General features: G+C 44.1%; 1 protein-coding gene and 1 long non-coding RNA gene across 2 annotated transcripts; both read right to left on the reverse strand.

Moving 5' to 3' along the window:
- Positions 1-3,715: 3,715 nt before the first annotated feature.
- Positions 3,716-4,686, reverse strand: LOC125554373. The gene is made up of 3 exons (XR_007304383.1): positions 4,498-4,686; positions 4,331-4,410; positions 3,716-3,816 (listed from the first exon to the last, which is right to left on the reverse strand). It is a non-coding gene; the product is annotated as an uncharacterized LOC125554373 (long non-coding RNA).
- A 1,460-nt stretch (positions 4,687-6,146) lies between these two features.
- LOC125554965 (ankyrin-1-like) lies at positions 6,147-20,784 on the reverse strand. Its single transcript, XM_048718310.1, has 12 exons — positions 20,780-20,784; positions 19,377-19,723; positions 19,120-19,290; positions 13,259-13,390; positions 9,217-9,356; positions 8,821-8,907; positions 8,572-8,699; positions 8,439-8,497; positions 7,204-7,352; positions 6,493-6,594; positions 6,371-6,385; positions 6,147-6,287 (listed from the first exon to the last, which is right to left on the reverse strand). The coding sequence occupies exons 1-12, from the start codon at positions 20,782-20,784 to the stop codon at positions 6,147-6,149; spliced, it is 1,476 nt and encodes a 491-aa protein (XP_048574267.1).
- Between the last annotated feature and the right edge of the window lie 2,490 nt (positions 20,785-23,274).

Consider the following 23,274-nt stretch of genomic DNA (forward strand, 5'->3'; position numbering starts at 1 on the left):
AGGCGGGTCGCTGCTCCACCTCTCACGCCTGACCCGACGGAGCAAGTTGCCGCCGCGTGGTCAGCAACTCGCCGCTCCAGGACAACTCAATGAGGAGTGGCGATTTGCTCCACATCGGCACGGCGAGGAGCACGGCGGCACAGGCATCGCCGCATCCAGTGCATGCGACCGCGCCATGCATGCAGAGAAAGAAGCCGGTTGCATGGATGGCGACGAGGTGTCGCCCCTCACGTCCGCACTATCATCGATGAGAAGTAGAACATGGGAGGCCACTGCTGCTTGGGTCCCATGAAGGCCACCGCTGAGGCGACGCTGACATACACAACCGGTGTCTTGCCCGTCTCTTCTCTTGCGAGCAGCTCCGTCGATCCCACATGTGCTCCATGGAAGCAGAGCCGCTGCCTTCCCCTCCTGTCGAAGCATCAGCCGGGGGTTCCACTCCGGTGAGCAGTGTGGAAACGAGCCATCCTCTGCGTTGAAGCCTATACCTCCGGGGCTGCCGGCAGTCCGGTGATCGGGCTGCCGGACATGAGGAAGACAGAGGGATCCACGGGCGGCCATTTAGATTAGGCATTATTATACCACCAGAGCCAGACTAGCACCGCTTTGACATAAATATACTGAAACCGTCATTTTTATATGAAAATCTGGTATTTTTATATGCAATCCATCATGTTTATATGAAATTCGTCATGTTTATATGAAATCCGGCAATGTTTGCACCAATTTTTATGAGTTGCAAATGTGTCTCCCTTTTTTTGTTTCATTATTACTTTGTACATCCTTGATTTAAATATGTACTTCTTATGGCCAAAGTAATAAATGCCCAAATTTGTTTAGGATCCCCATGCCTCATTATCACATACTGCTCCACAAAAAATATCTATGGTTAAAAGGGTAAGTCCTAGGCTAATGACATGATAACTCCAAGAATCTAAACGCTCTGTTAATTAATATTTGTAATAATTTGGAAACGAGAAAGAGGTGCTTTTTAAAGCACTTCTTTTCGCATAGAATTATTCAAACCCGCTAAACAAGAATGTTCTATTTAAAACAATTGTTCTGTTACTATAAAATAAATGTAAATTATTTCGAAATCTAATGATTAGCGATCCGAAATGGTTCATGTGAACATGAAAGTTGGCTACGAAAGTTTGTTCTTCAAGTTTGTAAATGAAAGCAAGTTCATGAAATAAAGAGCGTATCAAAAATGATGGATCTGTTTGGAATGGTTGCAAACTTGAATTCAATGTATGGCAATTTCAACAAAGTGTACATGTCAGTGATTGATGTTTGGTCCAATTTTTCTTCTGGTTCCAGAAATGAAGAATTCAATACACAACCAAATGTATGCAATGCAAGTGCCCAATCTAAATGCTTTGAACGAGAACAGTCGGGAAAAATTCAAAAGGCTGATTCTGCCCTTTGAATTATGACGATGCAAGTTCTAGAAAGGCAGTTTTTACAGCAAGGGTACAACTGTAATTCCGTGTTGGTAATTCTGAGTTGGATTATGATGACGGAGTCCAGGATGGAGCCCACAACTCGTACGATATCTTCCAATTAGCGCCGTCACGTCGAACCAATCTATGTGCTATGACAATGACGCTCCATCCGCACCGAAGCATCGGCGATCCAGCGGTCCTCCTCCGGTGGTCGCCACCAGCAACGACGGCATCCTGCCCCTGGACCTTCTCTACGACGTCCTGCTGCGCCTTCCCGCCGAGACGCTCTGCCGTTTCCGTGCTGTTTGCAGGTCATGGCGATCCCTGCTAAGCCACCCAGACTTCATCACCGCTGCCCGTAACCCTGGCCCCCTCATTGCTGTTGGCATAAAAGATTACTTATCAAGAAACGAGGTCACCGTCCTCGACATGGAGTCCGGCGACGCCGTCACGCGGGTAAACATCGCCAACAACAACCTTACATAACGGCGAGGCGCACGCCATGAATCACGACCGTGTGGTCTGTATCCTTGACCCGCAGAATCGGCTCCGCCTGCTCAACCCCGCCAATGGCGACGTCTTCCTCCTGCCCGACCATGCGCCGCCGGGGGGTAATCTGGTGCCTGGTCGGGCGCGGCGCCTCTACGGGAGAGCACAAGGTGCTCGCCATCACCACATCCACATCAGCTACTCTCGAGCTGTTTGTCTGCAAGATCCTCACCCGTTGGAGGGTTACAGGGAGTCCTCCGTTGATGCTGGCTGGAGACGTTGCTGTGATTAATGGGGTCGCCTACTTTTTGTCGAGCTATGCGTACCACCAGATCATGGTGTATCAACAGATCATGGCGTTCGACTTCAACAAGGAGGCGTGGCGGTCAACTGCGGATTCCCTCCGAGGCCCGGCAAACTGCCAATGCATCAAGTTGGCCGAGTTGGAAGGCCAACTGGTCGCATGCCAGTCCACCAATCGCCTCACCTCCTCCATTGAGCTGTGGTTCCTCGTGGACTCGGACCGGTCTCTCTGGTTCAAACGGTACACCATCAACATGCTAGCCTACCAAAACCTCCAAACCCACCAGCCACAGATGTGCTATACCTCTGAGTTCTTCCAGAAGCCATTAGCAGTGTTGGATGACGGGAGGATTGTGATTTACATGCGGGTGGTCCGGCAGGGGTGCATCCTCAGAGAAGGAATATTGCGGATCTACAACCCAAGAACCAAGACATTCAAGGATGGGACATTGGTACCCCATTGCAATCATATGAGCCTCTTGACGTGGAACTTGTTGGATGCAGGGCAGAGAGGTGCGTTAGACGACGCAGGAAAGCGTCTACTAATTGGTAGACGGCATCACTGATTTTGAGCACCATCCTCCATTGGTGAACCCCACAAATCGTCGGACAAGGAACTTGATCTGATCTGTGCATCCAGTGAGAAAAACCTGTAAAAAATTGAAGGATGTATGAGCACATGGGTAAAGAACTTTATCAAAGTAGAAACAAAAGTTCATCTCTTTTTTTGTGAAAATGATGAGATCTATTGTAAGAGTTCATAGGGAGTACAAAGCATCTCAAACATAATAGAAAAATACATCAAAGATTTCGAAACCATCGAACAACCACTATTGCCGCCAGAACAAGCCGCCATTGTTGTCGCTCTCCTACAGGAGCCGGCTTGACCTTGTTGATGATAGCCAGAAAGTCTTCATGCATGTATCCCTAAGGACCAGCGCCCTGGAGCTGTAGTTGTCATCATTGAACCCTTGCATAGATCTGAAGCAGCTAACACCAAATCTCACCACATGACAAGAAACCCTAACCCAGTCCATTTCATCGTTTCTTCCAGGAGACTCTTGCTAAACTAGGTAAGATAACCAACATACTAGCTACGAGAAAAAAATATAACCAATAAACCCAAACAGAAAACAGGAAATGTAGACGCAGAAATTCAAGACACCTCCAATTCGTGGCTGAAAATGTCCAAATTCAAGACGTCTCCAGTTCGTGGATGAAACCTTCCAACTTCATGCCACCACAACACGGATCAGTTGCTACATAATTACCGCATTTTGGCACGAAAATGCAGACAAATTGTCGCCGCACGTCTAAGGATTCAAACTTACGATCAGCATTCAGTAGTGAGAAACAGTAAAAAGATTGTACCATCATGACCCAACACACTATATACAAAGAAGACAGATAAGCTCATGTTTACAGTACTACACGGAACCTCTCAACTCAACGTATTTAAACATCGGAGGGGAAGCAAGCACAGAAACAGCCTGCCCTTGGGTAGGTCTCTTCTGATCAAAGGATGACGGTTCATGAGACCGCTTTGGCACGAGATATCTTGAGCGAGTTGAATGCCTCCCTGCATAATAAAATTATAACATTATATACGTTATACACATGTGTTGAGGTAGCAAATAAATGACGAAGCAATTTGGGATTCAATCTTGAGACAAAAAAATCATATGCCCCACCTGATCACAAATATAGTCGCTGAGGACATCAACATGGTCTACAAGGTGAAATTTTGACAATCGATTTCTCTAAAGATATATTGTTGTAGAAATTTTATCTATTATGAAATTACCTTCCATGACAAATTTAGCAGTACTGACCTTGTGTTATCAATGGGCAGACTTCTAAAGGTTTAACTATGGACAACCCTAAACGGACATAATTGTGATCGGAGTAATTGAGGGATATCAAACTAGTGTATTGAACTGAATGGCATGCACAGCATATTCACTGTATGCACGTTTCATTATGATGCTCTATATGATTTATCAAGACACGAGTAATGAAATCCTGAGTGAGGTTTACGCTGACACTAAAATTTCTGACATAGATAGACATAGAGATGGGGATAAGTATGTTACCATAATGCGTTCTCAATCTCAACATTTGTTGGGTCCAACTTCAGACCATCTTGAAATGCATCACATGCCTTTTCATAGTTCTGAAGACATGGATTGTAGTGTCATCAGAGCATAAGAAGGGATTGGCCACAGCAGAAGTAGCTGTAAACTGTGAAATTTTATCTCACCTTCAAAAACATTTGGGCAGCCCCTTGCCTGTAACACGCCTTTGGCCAATCAGGACGTATCATCCTGCACATTTCGGCTGCCTCCAAGGCCTTGTCTCCTTCACCCAAGTTAATCCAGCAAATGCTCCTATTTGAATGCAAGATTACATCTTCAGGATCAAGCTTGCTTGCCTACAATAATGAATCACAGTAGCAACTATCACTTACATACAGGATTGAATGTTTTACTCACATCTGTACACAAGAAATTGATTGGCAGTTGAATCACTAGAATTAGGTGGTAAACTGGATGTGGAGTTGTGGACTATGGGAGAGTCAAAATATAAAGGATGCAAATTTGGTCGAGTCAACCATTCAGATTATCTTTTTCCCTCTATATGAAGTTCTGAAGTCATGATGAGTTATAATACTTGCTGGTATTTTACAACAGACATGATGTTTCATTCCGTACAAAATACATGGGATTTTACACGGAATCCCAAAGAGTCTTCGTAACATAGTTGTCAAGGAATGCGAAACATTCCAAAACTCATTCAATTTAATCCGCCAAGTACAAATAAAAGGCCCCCTTTAACCAGGAAATCAGCCTGGTTAATCATTTCACCAGGTTGGTTAAGCAGCTTCTGCCATGAAAAGCATGTAGTGAGTCCATCAGCCTTGGCCGACTTGGTCCATCAACATAGTCCAAAATAAAACAGGGTATATATTTCAACACACTGGAGCGCAGTGGATCATTCAGTCTGACTTAGTGCTATGCACTATTATACTCCCTCCGTTCCACTATTTATGTCCAAGCCAAAGGCTAATTACACACTAAAACTAGAAAGTATTAACGCTAAATAACCAGACACTTAACCTTTTCCATCATTAGAATAGGGGTTGAGTCGTACAGACAGGAAAATACTGCCATAACTACAATCATGACTAGAGGTCTCCTGCACTGTTTTCAATGAAAAGAAAATAACTAAAATCTTGTTTCCACAATGGAGAAATGTTCTGAAACAAAGGAGTCGAAGGCAATTAACTAAGTATTCAGTGAAGACACCGACAACACGTCTAATTTTTGTGGAAGCAATTTAGTGAGTAGGCAATGATCATGTCATTTTATCTGTGTTAATATCTTTTTTGACTGACAGAAATGGAGTTTTGATGATGAATGAACAAGTTAAAATCAAGGTTTAAGAGATGAAACAAATCAGAAGGACAACTCCCATATACTCGGTGCAAGGTGAGTAAAAGTTAGTGAGATTTAGGGCCTTCTACAAGAACATCACTTACTGTATGCTTGTTACACAATGACAATAGCTTCCTGTTTTGGTGGGGCTCTAGCTCTATTATCGAAGGAGGCAGGCCAAGGCACCAAGCTGACACAATGTGGGAGCAAGAAGGTGGGGCTGGAGAAGGAACCAGACAAGAAAATATCCCACTTTGATTCATATTGATTACGACAGATCACAGTCAACAGGAATGTGGAACTGTGCCATGTTCCTCATCCCAGGAACACAGGCACAATCTCGTCCTGGCCTTGTCAAAACCGTTCGCAAGTAGCATACCCCATTCCTCGAGCCCATCGACCCAAGAACTTGGTGACAGCGGGTTCAATTAAAATTTTGTTGATAGATTTGGCCATTGTATTAAAAGATTAGGCCTCATTCAGAATAAGCTAAGCCAAACAAGTCCCTCCCTCTCCTTTCTCGTGCCTTCCATGCACCACCCCTTGGCCAGTGGACCATGGCTTTCCCCTCATGACCATTACCTTTGCTACTGAAACCAAGACTGTAGCACTTATCCTTTACAGATATGCACATGTTTACACTGTTGAATTAGAGGAAATGTGGATGCACCAAAGGAAATATATTATTTCGATTCTTACAGGAAATTCAAAATTCTGAAAACCATTCAACTAGTTCATAAACCACAATGATACATTAGGAGATTCTTTTTCCCTTGCACTATTAATTTGGAGTTGGTAAAGGAGCATAGTACAACACATACCATGTTGTAGAAATTTATTGCGGAAACATAATCCTTTCTCTTGTATGCCTTGTTTCCTTCTGATTTCAGATAAGCTGGGCCCATTTTGTACAATGGGTCGTCCTGAAAGAGTCAAACTCAAAAGATCATGCAAACTGCGACCACTCACTTGAACTGAGACCGCCAAAAAGAAAAGTATCAGCGGTGATCCTTAGTGAGTATGTCAATTCAGTATTTTCAGATTGGTCATTACACGTAAAGTTAAGTGGGAAAAGAGAACACAAGGACCCTTCAAGTGAAGAAGACAAACATTTGACACCAAATATTGTTCCCATTCATCAAAGTTCTATCCGTAGTGTGATCAATGCCAATAATTGATTTGGTTCCGCAAAGAAGAAAATAAATGTCTTGATGTGCCAAGGGAATGGAACTTCAAATGTGTAATAAAAAAATTGAAGATCAAATGAACTGCAACTTTTTAAGAGAGAAAGCCTATGTCAATTTGATTTCATCCACTCAATCCTATGGTGATATTCCAGTTATCCAACTGGGTTTGGAACAAAAATGTATTTAAACTTTCATATACTTACTTCAAGTTAGGGAATGCATCGAAGATTCTAAAGAACAAAAAATGCTCTAGTGCCTTTTGTCCCAAGCAAGTTGGGGTAGGACGCTCCAGTGCAAGCACTAAGACATGATAATAATCTTAAAAATAAATCGTCGAATGCATACCTCCTCCTTTGGCACTGATTTGACATAAGAAAGTATACCATCAACACTCCAATCATGCACATATGGAATGCGAGATGTTACCGGAAAAAGGATCTCAACATCTTTCCGTCTATTGTTACGTGCAGCAATCTCTATTGGCAGTTGACCCCCTGTTAATATAAAGCAAAAAAAACATTTTACTTGAGGGAATGGGAGATTAATAAATACAAACATGTGTAGTGTAAATGTGAAGCACCTCTAAATATTTCTGCAATAAGCAGTCCATCACACGAAACATCTGACAAAAATTAAACATTGCAAAGAACACAATGCTCACGCTTCACCGCACTGAAATCACTGAATCATAAATTCACAGTTACTTTTGTATACTTCAAGTACACTTCCTCTGGTCAGAAGTAATGCATTTTGGACATACATGTAGTCAAACTTTTGAAATTTTAATTAATTTCAAACATAAAAATTATATGTGGAGATTTTTCTCAAAACGAACTTCCAAACTATTGTAGCCGTATTAGATTCTGTTATTACATTACAACAGAAATTAGTGGTCGATGTTTTATTTTGGACACCTTCTCAATACCAAAAACAGCAAGTATATGTGACCTGAGGTCATAGTACATGAGAGGTCCTTAGTTGACAAGTTAACTTAAGTATTTCAATGAGAAATCAAACAAATCAGCATCACATTTATAGGACAATCTATTTGCTGTTTATAATACAATAAATAATTGAAATTTCATCTCTAAGGAACTCCAAAGATAGACTGACAGATGTTGCATGCAGAATGTCACAACTTGGCATCATTTTAAATCACATAAGATTTCAGAAGTCCGGCAATATATTTTCCACTCGCAGGCTCACGCGAGTCCCTAATTTGGGACCTACCTTGCAGCCGGCCAGGTGCACAGCCATGCAGCATGCGCACATGACCCATGCGAGCACTACAACCAGTTTGCTGCTATGTGCGGATGTGCATGTGCCTACTTAGCTGCTCACGACATGACAAAAGATAACATAATAGTTACGTAAGATCAAACTTTGAACATATGTGCACTACAATCTGAACACAGTGGTGGGACACAAGAGAATTAATATGAAGAAATGTGTAAATGTTATCAAGATTATATATCTCAAGCTTCACGGTGACAATCCTGTTGCAAATGCACTAAGATGCAACTATCCGTTGGACACCAGATATCAATAGTAACATCCATTAGTTGTATCAGGAAACGGACCATCTTTCAGAAATACGGATACCAAGTTACCAACAGCAATTTTACTTGCTAAAAACTTCCTGTGTGTAAACAATCATTCGATAGTGTGAAGAACATGCACATAGAAGTGAACCAAAAACATGAGAAAGTAAACCTTACATCATCACGAACATCAGGATCAGCACCAGCCGCGAGTAAAGGTTTATAGAAATCAGTTAAACCATCAGATGCAGCGGCTATTAAGGGGGTTAGCGGACCAACACCCTTCACATCAGCACCCGCCTAATACAGAAGAAGTTAGATAAGCATACTGGAAATAAGTGTGCCATAAATCACACAATCTCAGAGAGCTTACTAGTCACTGAATAAAAAAATCAATTGGATTAAGAAGGATGTACATTACCTTAATCAGAAGTTTCACACATTTCAGTGAGCAAATATGGATAGCAGCGACCAGAGGCGTATAATGTATGCCCATTGCCTTGTTACACTGTCAAGGTGAGGAATTAATAGTGTTACACGATGAAAGTTTGCAAGCATGTTGCGAAAATAAATTTTGGCTCGTTACCAGTCCCAAATAAAACTTATGGTGGAAAAGTTAAATGGTACTAAGATGAACCAACATAGTTCAGTACTGGGCACTACTTTTGAAAATGTGCCATCGCAATGCTACAAAACCAATATATCTAAAAAGAAGAAGATAATAGACAAAACAACAAGTAAAAAACATGTTGTAACAATTATGAGCATTTTTAAATATAGTACATGAAACAATACCAATAACAGGAAAGGAGTTTACATCTGCATGGTGATTCAACAAGGTCTTCACAGCAGCATCATGCTTCCCGATAATAGCAGCATGCAATGGTGTCCCACAGAAAGAAACGGAATTAACATCAGCTCCTTTTGAGAGCAAGACTTCTATCATTTCACACATTCCTGAATTAGAAACACAGACTATTAGATTAGATATATAAACAGTACAATTCTGATGGTATAGTTGCTAGAACAATATCACATTCATATATTACAAGCCATACTCGATTAACAATCGGATGTGTACCGAATGCTAATTCAGATTGAACATCTAATATTGAACACACTAGGATCGATGTGTAAGACACTCAATGCAACAACAACAACAACAACAACAACAATAACAACAACAACAACAACAACAACAACAACAACAACAAAGCCTTTAGTCCCAAACAAGTTGGGGTAGGCTAGAGGTGAAACCCATAAGATCTCGCAACCAACTCATGACTCTGGCACATGGATAGCAAGCTTCCATGCACCTCTGTCCATAGCTAGCTCTTTGGTGATACTCCAATCCTTTAGGTCTCTCTTAACGGACTCCTCCCATGTCAAATTCGGTCTACCTCGCCCTCTCTTGACATTCTCCACACGCTTTAGCCGTCCGCTATACACTGGAGCTTCTGGAGGCCTGCGCTGAATATGCCCAAACCATCTCAGACGATGTTGGACAAGCTTCTCCTCAATTGGTGCTACCCCAACTCTATCGCGTATATCATCATTCCGGACTCGATCCTTCCTCGTGTGGCCACACATCCATCTCAACATACGCATCTCCGCCACACCTAACTGTTGAACATGTCGCCTTTTAGTCGGCCAACACTCTGCGCCATACAACATTGCGGGTCGAACCGCCGTCCTGTAGAACTTGCCTTTTAGCTTTTGTGGCACTCTCTTGTCACAGAGAATGCCAGAAGCTTGGTGCCACTTCATCCATCCAGCTTTGATTCGATGGTTCACATCTTCATCAATACCCCCATCCTCCTGCAACATTGACCCCAAATACCGAAAGGTGTCCTTCCGAGGTACCACCTGGCCATCAAGGCTAACCTCCTCCTCCTCACACCTAGTAGTACTGAAACCGCACATCATGTACTCGGTTTTAGTTCTACTAAGCCTAAACTCTTTCGATTCCAAGGTTTGTCTCCATAACTCTAACTTCCTATTTACCCCCGTCCGACTATCATCAACTAGCACCACATCATCCGCAAAGAGCATACACCATGGGATATCTCCTTGTATATCCCTTGTGACCTCATCCATCACCAATGCAAAAAGATAAGGGCACAAAGCTGACCCCTGATGCAGTCCTATCTTAATCGGGAAGTCATCGGTGTCGACATCACTTGTTCGAACACTTGTCACCACATTATCGTACATGTCCTTGATGAGGGTAATGTACTTTGCTGGGACTTTGTGTTTCTCCAAGGCCCACCACATGACATTCCGCGGTATCTTATCATAGGCCTTCTCCAAGTCAATGAACACCATATGCAAGTCCTTCTTTTGCTCCCTATATCTCTCCATAAGTTGTCATACCAAGAAAATGGCTTCCATGGTCGACCTCCCAGGCATGAAACCAAACTGATTTTTGGTCACGCTTGTCATTCTTCTTAAGCGGTGCTCAATGACTCTCTCCCATAGCTTCATTGTATGGCTCATCAGCTTAATTCCACGGCAATTAGTACAACTCTGAACATCCCCCTTGTTCTTGAAGATTGGTACTAATATACTCCTTCTCCATTCTTCTGGCATCTTGTTTGCCCGAAAAATGAGGTTGAAAAGCTTGGTTAGCCATACTATTGCTATGTCCCCGAGACCCTTTCCACACCTCAATGGGGATACAATCAGGGCCCATCGCGTTGCCTCCTTTCATCCTTTTTAAAGCCTCCTTGACCTCATACTCCTGGATTCGCCGCACAAAACGCATGCTGGTCTCATCAAAGGAGTCGTCCAGTTCAATGGTAGAACTCCCATTCTCCCCATTGAACAGCTTGTCGAAGTACTCCCGCCATCTATGCTTGATCTCCTCGTCCTTCACCAAGAGTTGGCCTGTTCCGTCCTTGATGCATTTGACTTGGCCAATGTCCCTCGTCTTCCTCTCTCGGATCTTAGCCATCTTATAGATGTCCCTTTCACCTTCCTTCGTGCCTAACCGTTGGTAGAGGTCCTCATATGCCCGACCCCTTGCTTCACCAACAGCTCGCTTTGCGGCCTTCTTCGCCATCTTGTACTTCTCTATGTTGTCTGCACTCCTATCCAGGTATAGGCGTCTGAAGCAATCTTTCTTCTCTTTAATCGCCTTCTGGACATCATCATTCCACCACCAGGTATCCTTATCTTCGCTTCTCCTTCCCCTGGACACTCCAAACTCCTCCGAGGCCACCTTACGAATGCAAGTCGCCATCTTCATCCACACATTGTCCGCATCCCCTCCTTCCTCCCAAGGGCCCTCCTTAATGACCCTCTCCTTGAACACCTGAGCTACCTCCCCCTTGAGCTTCCACCACTTCGTTCTAGCGACTTTGGCACGCTTATCCCGCTGGACACGAATCCGAAAGCGGAAGTCAGCAACCACCAGCTTATGCTGGGGTACAACACTCTCTCCAGGTATCACCTTACAGTCTAGGCACGCACGCCTATCTTCTCTTCTCGAGAGGATGAAATCAATCTGGCTAGAGTGTTGGCCACTACTAAAAGTCACCAGATGTGATTCTCTCTTTCTAAAGAGGGTGTTAGCTACAATCATGTTGTAGGCTAGAGCAAAGCTTAAGACATCTTCTCCTTCTTGATTCCTGATGCCATAGCCAAAGCCCCCATGCGCCCCTTCAAAACCTGTGTTAGATGTACCCACGTGGCCATTGAGGTCTCCTCCTATGAAGAGCTTCTCACCAATCGGTACACTCCTAACCATGTCTTCCAGGCCTTCCCAGAACTCCCTCTTGGTGTTCTCATTGTGGCCTACTTGCGGGGCATACGTGCTGATAACATTGAGAACCAAGTCCTCAACTACCAGCTTGACCAGGATAATCCGGTCTCCACATCTCTTGACGTCTACCACTCCATACTTGAGGCTCTTGTTGATCAAGATGCCTACGCCATTTTTTTAACCTGTCTTAATGTACTAGTACTTTTTTTGGTGTTGCATTGAGTGTAACACCAAAAAAAGTACTAGTACATTAAGACAGGTTAAAAAAAACCACATTTGACAGTAAAATGAAAATAATTGTTTAATTGTTACAAATGGAGAACAGCTATTCTAGTCTGATTTAATTATAACTACTCACAAACGCATAGCACTAGGTCAAATGAAAATAGACATCATAGAAACAATTAATCTGAATATATAATATCCATCTGTCCTATACGACGGAGCTCTTTAATTTTATGGTTTCTGCCTTAAGACTATCAAATTACTAATAACATAACTTCCTTTAGATACAGCACCCTTTTTGACAGAATGTATCAAGACAGAACATGCAGAAATTATCCTATTGGTTTATAGATTTTAACTAATAGTCCCACAAACATCATATTGTTGCAGTTGCACAAACAAGGGAACAATCAGAAAGCCTACGCATTCACTCCATTGATCATGGAAACTTGCTAAATAGCTGAAGAAAAGAACACAAGCATAACTACGTGCAACCTAACTATGACATGGGGCATTCCCAGTCTTATACTACGTCCAATCTTTTTCACATGTCCTTTTAGAACACGTGCAGTCAAACATTTAGAGGTTTGACCACTAATATGTCGATGTCGATCAAGATTCTTCTGTTATTATAAAGGTATAATTTCATCAGTACATATTGATACCATGTTAAAAAAAGTAGTAGCCAAAATGAAACTTCGAAAAATGCAAAGAAGTCAACAAGAACAAATAAAAAAAAAGATAGTGGTAAATTTCATAGTCGGCATCCTACCAAAACACGTTGACAAGTAATACTTACATAAGTGGTGACATGTGCACATAACAGTATGAACAAAAAGAAATATGGCATATATGGATGCATGGCGGAAACCTGCTCCAGCTGCCACATGGAGAGCGGTCGCTCCGTGTTCACCAGGCTTTTCTGGATCAGCATCATGATCAAGGAGATACCTCACAATATCCAAATTCCCCCAACCAAGTGCATACATCAGAGGTGTATCACCTATCGAAACCATCAGAATAAGAAGTTCAACAAACACTACACCACGCACCATAATTCCTACTGACGTCTGTTGGGAAAAAGTCACTAATTGCCGACCCACAGTCGGCTAGAAAAATTTCTAACAGACTGTGGGTTGGGAACCCATGTCACTAACCCGCTGTCGTCCGGGAATGGTACAGCATATATCATCCCAACGGTTTGTTCGGGGATTCTAATTATGGGCCCATGGAACATCGGTCGGGTAAATAACCCCGACCGACAGTTGGACGCTAAAAGTGGGCCTCGTGAGCCCAAAAATTTTTAGCGCCAAAACCGGCCCACCTGCGAAGTTTCCTCCCTCAAAATCAGATGCCGCCTGCCCACGCTCCATTCGTTCCCCACCAACGAAAATCCCTAGATCTCTCCTGTTGCCCCCCACGCACGCCGGCGCCCACGCCTCCGACCGCCGCCCCGCGCCGCCCGGGGCTACCGCCGGTCTATCCCACCGCTGCCCCACGCCGCCCTTCCTCTGTAGCACCGCCCCATGCTGCCCTTCCTCTGTAGCACCGCCCCACGCCGCCCTGTCCCTACAGCGCAGCCCAACTCCGTCCCGCCTCTCTCCGCCGCCGGCTCCACACCCTCGTGATCTCTCTCCGGTTGGCCGCCTCTTTCCAACATCCCTGGCCCGACCTCCCCATCTCCACCGTCCAGCTCACGAAGACACACGCAGCGGCAGATTTGGATGGGGGCAGCGTGCGCCTGGGCAAGGGCATCTCTCTCTGTCTTCGGTTGGGCAGGGGCACAGAAGTGGCTGAGGTACAAGCTCCTCCCTCCATACATTCCTCTGTCTTTGGTCCAGTTATTTTGCCGCATCAATTTTGTATTACAAAGTTTGTTAAGAGATGAACTGGGAGTGAAGGAGTTTGTTGTGGATGACTCCGTTATTTTGCCCCTTCAGTACTCTGTTGGTTGACGCTGTTTATGTAGATTTAATATTTTTTATAGTACCGAGTTATGTTAGATTTAATTTTTATTACAGTACTAAGTTCTGTTGGCAGCCTGCAGCTTCTTTGTCAAAAAATGTGAAAATAACTGGGTTCTCTCGAAAGTGAAGCTTCTTTGAGTTATGTTAGATTTAATTTTTATTACAGTACTAAGTTCTGTTGGCAGCCTGCAGCTTCTTTGTCAAAAAATGTGAAAATAACTTGGTTCTCTCGAAAGTGAAGCTTCTTTGCAGCACCAATGGATGTGTTTCTAGTGTTTGTGCTACTCCAGCTAATCACATTTCTGGGATGAGTTCACGACAATGGCGCGTCAGCATACCGCCATCCAACTGCCCAAATACTCAACTTTTTCTTACAGAAATCTTCTTCATGCTTTACTTTCTTACTGAATTTTTCTTCATGCCGCCCAAGAAAAAACAACAGAACAATAGTTCTTACTTCCTTGAAAGATGGCTCAAGCCAAACATAGACAGCCTTGTGACATGGTTGTCTTGCTTTCCTTGTTTCACTTCATTTTAGTGTACACCACTTTGCTGGAGAACCACATCCAGCCGGAGGAAAGAACCATGGAATCACAATGCAGAACTCCCGCTGCATAGTTCTTGCTTCCTGCCTCTCAAAGAAAAGGACCTGGTCCACAATGGCCTGAATCAAGCTCATCTTGAATCTTGGTATCATATAGACATATAGATAGGTTTATTATTGTCATGTTTCCCTGCAAGCAACTACAACCAAAATTAACCTAGAAACTAACACTATGCAGACTGATTATGCTGCATACAAAAGATACTGTGAATTAGTATATGCATTTCTGGTTATACATATTTTTCCATTTGTTGTTATAAATATTTTTCCTATAAAAATTCCAAAGGACCAGAGCAGTCACCATGATTGTCAAATTTCCTTCAATGCCAAGGTCAAATATTGTGTGGAAACATTTATGATGCAATAATCACTTCTGCTACTGAAACGTTGCATCTGACCGGACTATACAGTGCCAAGATGTCCTCCATGGGGTGGGGTAATATAACTGGTGGCACAAACTTACTTTTACAACTAAGGGGCAAACAATGGGCATACGGGCCAAACAATGGATCGCAATAGGATGTAGCACAAGCCTCTCGGTTCTCTCTATACATATGACCTGACATTCATCTCTCTCATTTTTTCTGCAGTTAAACAGAGGACAACTGTTTGTAACATTGAGCCGATGAAGAGAAGTAGCAGAATATTCGACGCCACCTTAGTGCATAAGGTGTGTGGAGTGTCCAGTGTTTATTTTTGCTTTTAGTATATGATTTTCTTGATGTAGTGCCTCAAGTCTTGAGTTTGATCCACTAATATCATATTTTCAGCTAAAGATGTACAGAAAAGTGACCCAGAGAACAAAATGAAGCAAGTCACCCTGCTGAATCAAAACTATAGTATATCCATCCACATATCCTAACTGTAGTATATCCCTGCAGCACACTCTGTTATGGGCATAAATAAACACATATGCACGTATTCATTATCAAAACACAAACAATATATATGATAACAAAACAGTAGGCAGTGATGTTGTCAACATGTCTAGTCATCATAAATCTCCTTACCTTTTTTCTTATAGTCTCGCAGTGCTATCACCAAAAAGAATCGCTCCAATGAAGTGCCTCATACATCCGGGAGCAAGAGTCACAAACAAAAAAAAATATATATATGATAATTTTCTTGTAGCCTCCTAGATCTTCTTGTGAGGTTGTTGTCAATGTTGTGATCACAAGGGATGCAACACTGCCTTATGAATATGATGGTTTACGATTTGTCGCCGATGCTGTCACAAGGTCCATTGCATGGCCATCTAGCAAGGTAATCACCAACAATATGTGTTTTGTCTACTTGGCTCAAATTGTTTGACGTGTCATACTGATTCATGATCACTTTGGTAGATGAAACCCTACAAGCCAGGGGCATCTTCTCATCCCACCACTAAGGTATTTATGTGATTCACTATTTATGTGATCATGCTGTTATCATGACCACTTGGTACTGTACAAGAGCTTCTTCTTGGTGCTCCCTAGCTAGCTCAAAGTGCATGAAGAGTGCATCATGTAATCTGGTCATCATGGAATTTATCATGGAATCCTAGCTCAAAGTGAATGAAGGTTCCATGATGACCAGATTCCATAAGTTAATCTGGACATAAGTTTATCGTGGAATCCTTGCTGCTAGTTATGTAGTAATAGTTGCTTCCCTGTGTTCATTTAGGCCCAGTTTGGATGCAAAGTTTTTTTAATAGCACAGTTTCTGTAAAAAAAAATGCACTTTTGAAAATACTTTGATATGTTTGGTCCAAGTATATACCATGGTTCTACAAATTGTAATATCCCCAATGTATCTATTGCTGCCAGCAGGAACATAGCATTATGTTTTTTGTGTCCATGCATCTATTGCTGCCACCAGGAAGATAGCAACATCCCTTTCAGTACCATTCAATTTTATGGCCACTACTGAAGAGTAAACAAAGATAACTGAAATACTGTACTTCTCACATGGATAGAAAACACCAGTAAGGTGTATCTCTAATACTTAGCTATATGGTACCAGTTCCCTAGAAAACAAGTTATATGCCCACATAGCTCTAGCTCTTTCTTGTGTTTAAGAAATAAAAATTACATTTCAATTACGCCTCTTAAACCACCCTCCGTGTTAATCTTGTCTGAGGTATTCTCTTACAGAAAGTCAAGTCAAACATCAACAGATGACAGATGCATGTGAAACTTGTAGTCTGGACTTCCCTTCGCTTTTTATGTCTCATATTCTTTCTCTCTTGTAGATCTCTGATGGTGGTGGAAAGACAACATTTGTTTATTTCATTGTCGATAAGAAAACGTGAGAATATATCTTTTCTTCATCATCATTGTCGAAAGGTGCTAGTACTTAGCTTCCTGTAGTTATAACTAGACGAGTGTAGCAGTCAACATAGCTACAGCTACAACATTTGTTTATGTTCCCTGTTATGCAGCTTGACATGAATTATTTTCAGTTTCACAACATAACATAAATCGTCAGTGCACAACATTTTTTTAACCCTGTGATATAAATCATGTGAAGATAGTCATGAAATGGTTTAATCATCCAATTATTTCTCAAAACTTAGGGTCGCGTCTCCTTGTCAACTTTGGTTATTCTTAGTTTGACACTTCTGTAAGGATCCGAAGTTTACAGGCCTGCAAATCAAACTTATTCACCTCAAAGTTAGCTGGTTGTATATTAATTCGGTTTCTATGTCCCATGCCTGATGCTCTTTACTCTCAAGTTGAACAGGTAGTACAGTAGTACTCATTGAAAAGGAAATTTCATCCGCTTGCATGTATATTAATTGTACGCTTTTTTGTCTTTCCAGGTTGCTGTCAGGTTGTGTACGGAAGACAAGAGGAACAAGAAGGAACCATGAAGTTGTCAGTTTGCGTCAACTAGATATCTTTTGTAATGGAGCAAAATCAATGCATCTTGTAGCTACCATTTTGTAACACAAGAAGGAACCATGAAGTTGTCAGTTTGCGTCAACTAGATATCTTTTGTAATGGAGCAAAATCAATGCATCTTGTAGCTACCATTTTGTAACGGATATCTTGTTAACGTAGCAAGCATTGAAACCGTGGACATGCCATCTATCATTTTTATAAACATATCGGGGTGTTTCGGTCACCCAGAAAATGTTCCTCTTATTTAGTTACCTCTATTTATGAGAATTATAAGTGTATTTTTGTTTGGTTCTGGTTTAATATTTGAGAGTACATGCAAGTTATTGGTAACTTGATAAGATAATGATGAGATATGTAATCTGATTGATATTGTTTTGATAATGTAATATGCCAAACACCATTGGCAAAGTGCAGATGAACTGTCGGTCGGCAAAAGGAATCACCGTCCTACCGTTGGTCGGGAAAGGTTCATGACAGGGCCAATGGAAAGTTGGTCGGCAAAGATATTGCCGTCAAACAGTCGGTCGGGAAAGGTTTATAAGAGAAAATCGGTCGGGAAAGGTTCTTGGCAGGGCCAACAGAAAGTCGGTCGGTAATGTTTCGTATAGCCATCCGATAGTCGGTCGGGAAAGATATGTCGGTCGGGAAAAGTCTTTCCCGTCTGGACTTTCCCCAACAGACTGTGTTGGTCAGCAAAAGTCTTTCCCGACCGACTGTTTGTCAGCGGAAGTTGTTTTCCCAACCAATCTGTCTGTTGGGAAAGTAGTGTCGTGGTGTAGTGAAATCATATGTTCTGATTTCTGAAAGAAGAAAATCCATACTAAGATTATTTGTATTTACTATGAAACATGTCTCTATTGCCTACAATACATCCGAACGATCCACATAACAATCCAAGGATCCACATAACAATCCACATCTGGATCCTCGGTGGATGTCCTGTGAGCAGAGCACCATATCAGCGCTCACCGGGCCAAACCGAGCCAGGGGCTCCTCTGTACGAGTCGAGGACACATCAACACTTGCTGGTGTTTTTTTTTTGAATTACGGTAAGCAATCCAAACAATCCAAGCACTTGCTGGTTTTTTTGAAACCCCCTACAGGTGGGTGGGTTTTTGCCAATTTCCCCCCTAAAATGCAGCAAAATTAAAGCATCCGTGCGTGCATTATCATCCTACTGACTGCGGCCCTGGTGAACAGAGCACCTTTGTCGTCAAGGCAGCACCTCAATTTCTAGACACGCTGGGTATTTTACATTTTGCGAAACGAAACAGAGCACCTTTGTCGTCTGCGGCATCGACGTTCACGCCAAGCTGCTCGACGAGGTAGACGCACACCGGCATCCTCCCGTGGCGGGCGGCGGCGTGCAGCGCCCCTGATCCGGCGTCCCTGGCGGCCTCCACCGCCTCCTTGACGCAGCCCTTCCCGCCGTCCAGCGCGCTCGCGATGCCTGACGAAAAAACAAATCGCACCCAAATCAGGATCGAGCACAAACAAACAACCAACTAGCACGGGGAGAGGGAGGCGCGGGCGTACTCTTGAAGCGGCCGAGGTCGCCGTCGGCCGCCGCCTTGAGGAGCCGCCGCTGCTGCGGCCCTGCAGCTGCAGGGGGAGGAAAGGGGAGGGACGAGTTAGGGCCGATGCGGGTAGGAGGCGAGGTCGGGGGGTTGGGGCTGCTTACCGGAGGTAAGGGGCGGCGCCATGGTTGGCTGGGTGGAGGTCGGTAGGGTTTTCGAGCTTGGGGCGGCGGGAATGGGAGCTCGAGTGGGAAAATGGGTGGGGATGGTCGGTCGGAGCGGCATGTCGATGCCACGATGGGAGGGAGAGGGAAAATGGTGAGGTACACACAAACACGACAAGACACAGAAGATCCGGGGCCGCTTCTGTCACAAAATTAATAAGTTGACCCAAAGCTGAAAATTACTCCCTCTGTCCTAAAATATAAGAATGTTAAAAACGTTCTTATATTATGAGACTATACTAGTGTCAAAAACGTTCTTATATTATGGAACAGAGGGAGTAGGAAAGTTCAAAATTAAAGGTCGTCAATTTGGCAAGTTTATTTACAAAACCATTTGTTTTTGCGGGTGCAAATGGTTTTTCTCCTGCTAACGATGAATGAGTCGTGTTATCCGACGACAATTCCATGAGATCATTCCTTCCCATGATTCACCGCTTCATCTTTTTATTTTTCCGGAGAGGATTCACCACCACTTCATCCTAACTCGGATGGTGAGCTTGGTGATGAGGCACTGCAGAAGCGACACACTGGATGCACCAAAGACAATATCAACCACATACAACAGCAGGCAGGAGGCGGCTGCATCGTGCGTGAAGAAGAATAACTAGCTGCCAGAGCATGTGGCAACGAAGCCAATGGTCCAGAGGAAGTCGGTGAAGCGAATAAACCATGAAGGCGGTATCTGCTTGAGGCTGTAGAGGGACTTTGTTAGGCGACATATGTGATTCGGTTTGGAGCGTCGATGAAGCCGGCGTGTTGAAGGCAGAACACATCCTTGTTGAGTGTGTAGTGAAGGAATGTGTTCTTCAAGTCAAGCTGGTTGACTGGCCAGCCACGCGAGGCGCAAGGGGTGAACACGGTGAGAATTGTAGCGGGCTTATGACTGGCGAAAAAGACTTCCCGCAGTCCACATCGGGGCACTTCCGGAAGCCGCACACAACCCCACGCACTTTATAGCACGCAAGGGGAGTCATCAATGCGAGTTTTGGGGCAGAAAACCCACTTGTCAATGATGATATTGGCGTGCGGCGACCGAGAAACCAACTCTCATGTGAGATTGCCAACAAGCGTGGTGAACTCATTGCACATGGTAGCGAGCCAGTTAGGGTCGCGGACTGCACAACACATGGAGCAAGGAAGCGATGAGATGTTTGATGATGGAGATGACGCGATGGTGAGGGCGTAGTCATCGGCATACCGCATGTTGCGTCAAAAGACACTGGCATATGCGCAGGTGACCATGTGACAACCGGTGGGTGGAGCAGGACAAGGTGGTATGCTTGAAGAATATGCTTTGGAGTCCTCCGATCCATGAGGGACAATGTCACTTGAATCACCAAGGCGCATGGACAAGCAGGCAACACCAAAACCAGATTTTGTTGATCGAATGATGGAGTTTGAACTCATGGAGAGTGCGGAAAAGAGCCAAGACAGCAGAGCCATCCAATGACAATTGGCCGGTGCAGCTTGAAAAGAGCGAAGGCAGGCCAACAAAAAATGCTCGCGTGACGCTCAATAAAGATTAGCCTTACAAACCGTGGGGTGGGGGGGGGGGGGGGGGGGGGGGGGGCGGAAGGGGAACACAGCCTCGTTGAAATGGATATGTTGGTACTTCAGAACGTGTCGTTGAGCGCATCAAAGCAGCGGCACCCACGGTGATTGGGTAGATAACCGAGAAAAACACACCTGGTCGAGTGAGGAGTGAGTTTGTTGTGGGTTGTGGATGCAATGTTGGGGTAGCACAGTCACTCGAAGATGTGCAAGATGGAGTAGTCCAGTGTGGTGCCATGAAGGAGCTCGTTCAGTGTGACCGGCCAATGATGAAGAAGAAAGGTGCCGGTGTTGCGCACCTCGGCCCAGAACCGCAGCAACATGTGGCGTGGAAGAGTAGTGTTAACAATCAGAGTGCGGAGGGGTAGGTGTAAAATTACACCTAGGAATGAAGCGTGAGCGCGCAAGGTGTGTGACAATAGATTCAGAAATTTAGCACTATGGTCCAAAAAGAAAAGGGAAGAAAAAAGAAGCTCATTTTTTATAGGGAAAATATAGGAAGCTCCTTCGATTCCCTTTTTCCGTTGACTACTGGGCTTCAATGGGCCGCCTGTAGGAAGGAAGAAATTAGATGCTCCTATATACCGTCTCCAAGAGCATTTCCAACAGCCACGCCAAACAAGCGTCGCGCCGTAAAATTGCCCACTTTAGTATTGAACATTGTAGATGAGTTCTTTGGAATGCCATTATAATCCTTAAAGCGGTGGCCGATCAAGAGACTTGGATTTGGCATGCATTCTTTGGAATGCTTGGATCTTTGAATGACATCAATGTTGTCAACCGGCCACCACTGATGAATAAGATTGCAAATGATGAGTTGCCACCGGTGCAGTTTGTAGCAAATGGCGTACATACAACTATTGCTATTATCTAGCGGATGGCATCTATCTAAAGTGGCAAATCTTCGTCAAGTCGTTGAAAAAGCCAGAAGGTAAGAAAAATCTTGATTTCCACAATGCTCAGGCGGCGGCTAGAAAAGATGTGGAGAGAGCTTTTGGGATTTTGCAAGCCCAATTTGCTATTGTGAGAGGACCGGCTAGATTTTGGGATCAAAAAGTGCTTTGTTACATCATGCACGCTTGTGTGATCATGCACAACATGGTCATCGAGAATGAGTGTGGCCAAGATGTAGACTACTCACAGTATGAGCTTTTGGGACATCCCGTGCGAGTGCGGCGGAGGGCTGAAAAGGTGGCCCTTTTTTTGCCTCCTATCACGCCATTCGACGTCCCGCAACGCACAATGATATTCAGAAGGACCTCATTGAGGAGTTGTGGGCATGGAATGAACGACAAAGAGCATCATCATGATTTGTGTGTTCGACATTGTATTGTTGATGAACTATTTGTTTGAGTTGTAATAACGAAATTGAACTATTTATTATTGATTTATTTTGTTTATATGTTTGATCTTTTTGCTTCTATTTTGCAATGCATATGTTGTTTGTGCGTGTCGCGCGCGTTGTATTTATTGCCCGCTACATTTTAACGTGGCTGCTGGAGCCAACGCTGTCCGCCGCGTCAAACCAGACGATGGACGTGCGACAAAATAGGATTCAACGCGTGACGTGTTTGGCAGCTGTTGGAGATGCTCTAAAGTAATCGACTCCGTAAATGCTTCCATATGCGGCCGCATAGCCAGAACCTCCAGCGGCGGCGACGCGGGCGGCCTCTCTCCTCCTCCTCCGGCGATGAAGACGCAAGGGGCGACGCGAAGGCACTCCCCCTCCTCCTCCAGTGAGGAAGCAGCGACGCGAGCCCGCTGCTCCTCGGTCGCGACTCCCACCCGCTTTAGGTCAGCCACTCGCCCGCCCTCATCCTCGATCGTTTAGGGTAGGTTTCGGGGGCTGTGGTGTGCGGGTACGTTGCCGGGGACCAGACGGTGGCACGTCGATCGCCCACCCCCTCTCACTCTGCTTTGCTTTCTGTCACTCTGCCATCACCCCATGTGCTCTGCTTTGCTCTATTACTCATTTACTCTGCTCTTGCGGCTCCCCGCGGGTAGCAAAACGCATCGGTGGATGCTCCACCTCAAGGCTCTGGACTCCACTGCAGCCATGGATGGAAGGTTCATTTCTCGCTCTCGTCGTTTTATTTTACTACCTAATTCTCTGTTTTTTTAATCTTTGTCTCCTCCAGGAAA

This window comes from Triticum urartu, chromosome 4, assembly GCF_003073215.2.
Source record: "Triticum urartu cultivar G1812 chromosome 4, Tu2.1, whole genome shotgun sequence".
Lineage (NCBI taxonomy): Eukaryota > Viridiplantae > Streptophyta > Magnoliopsida > Poales > Poaceae > Triticum > Triticum urartu.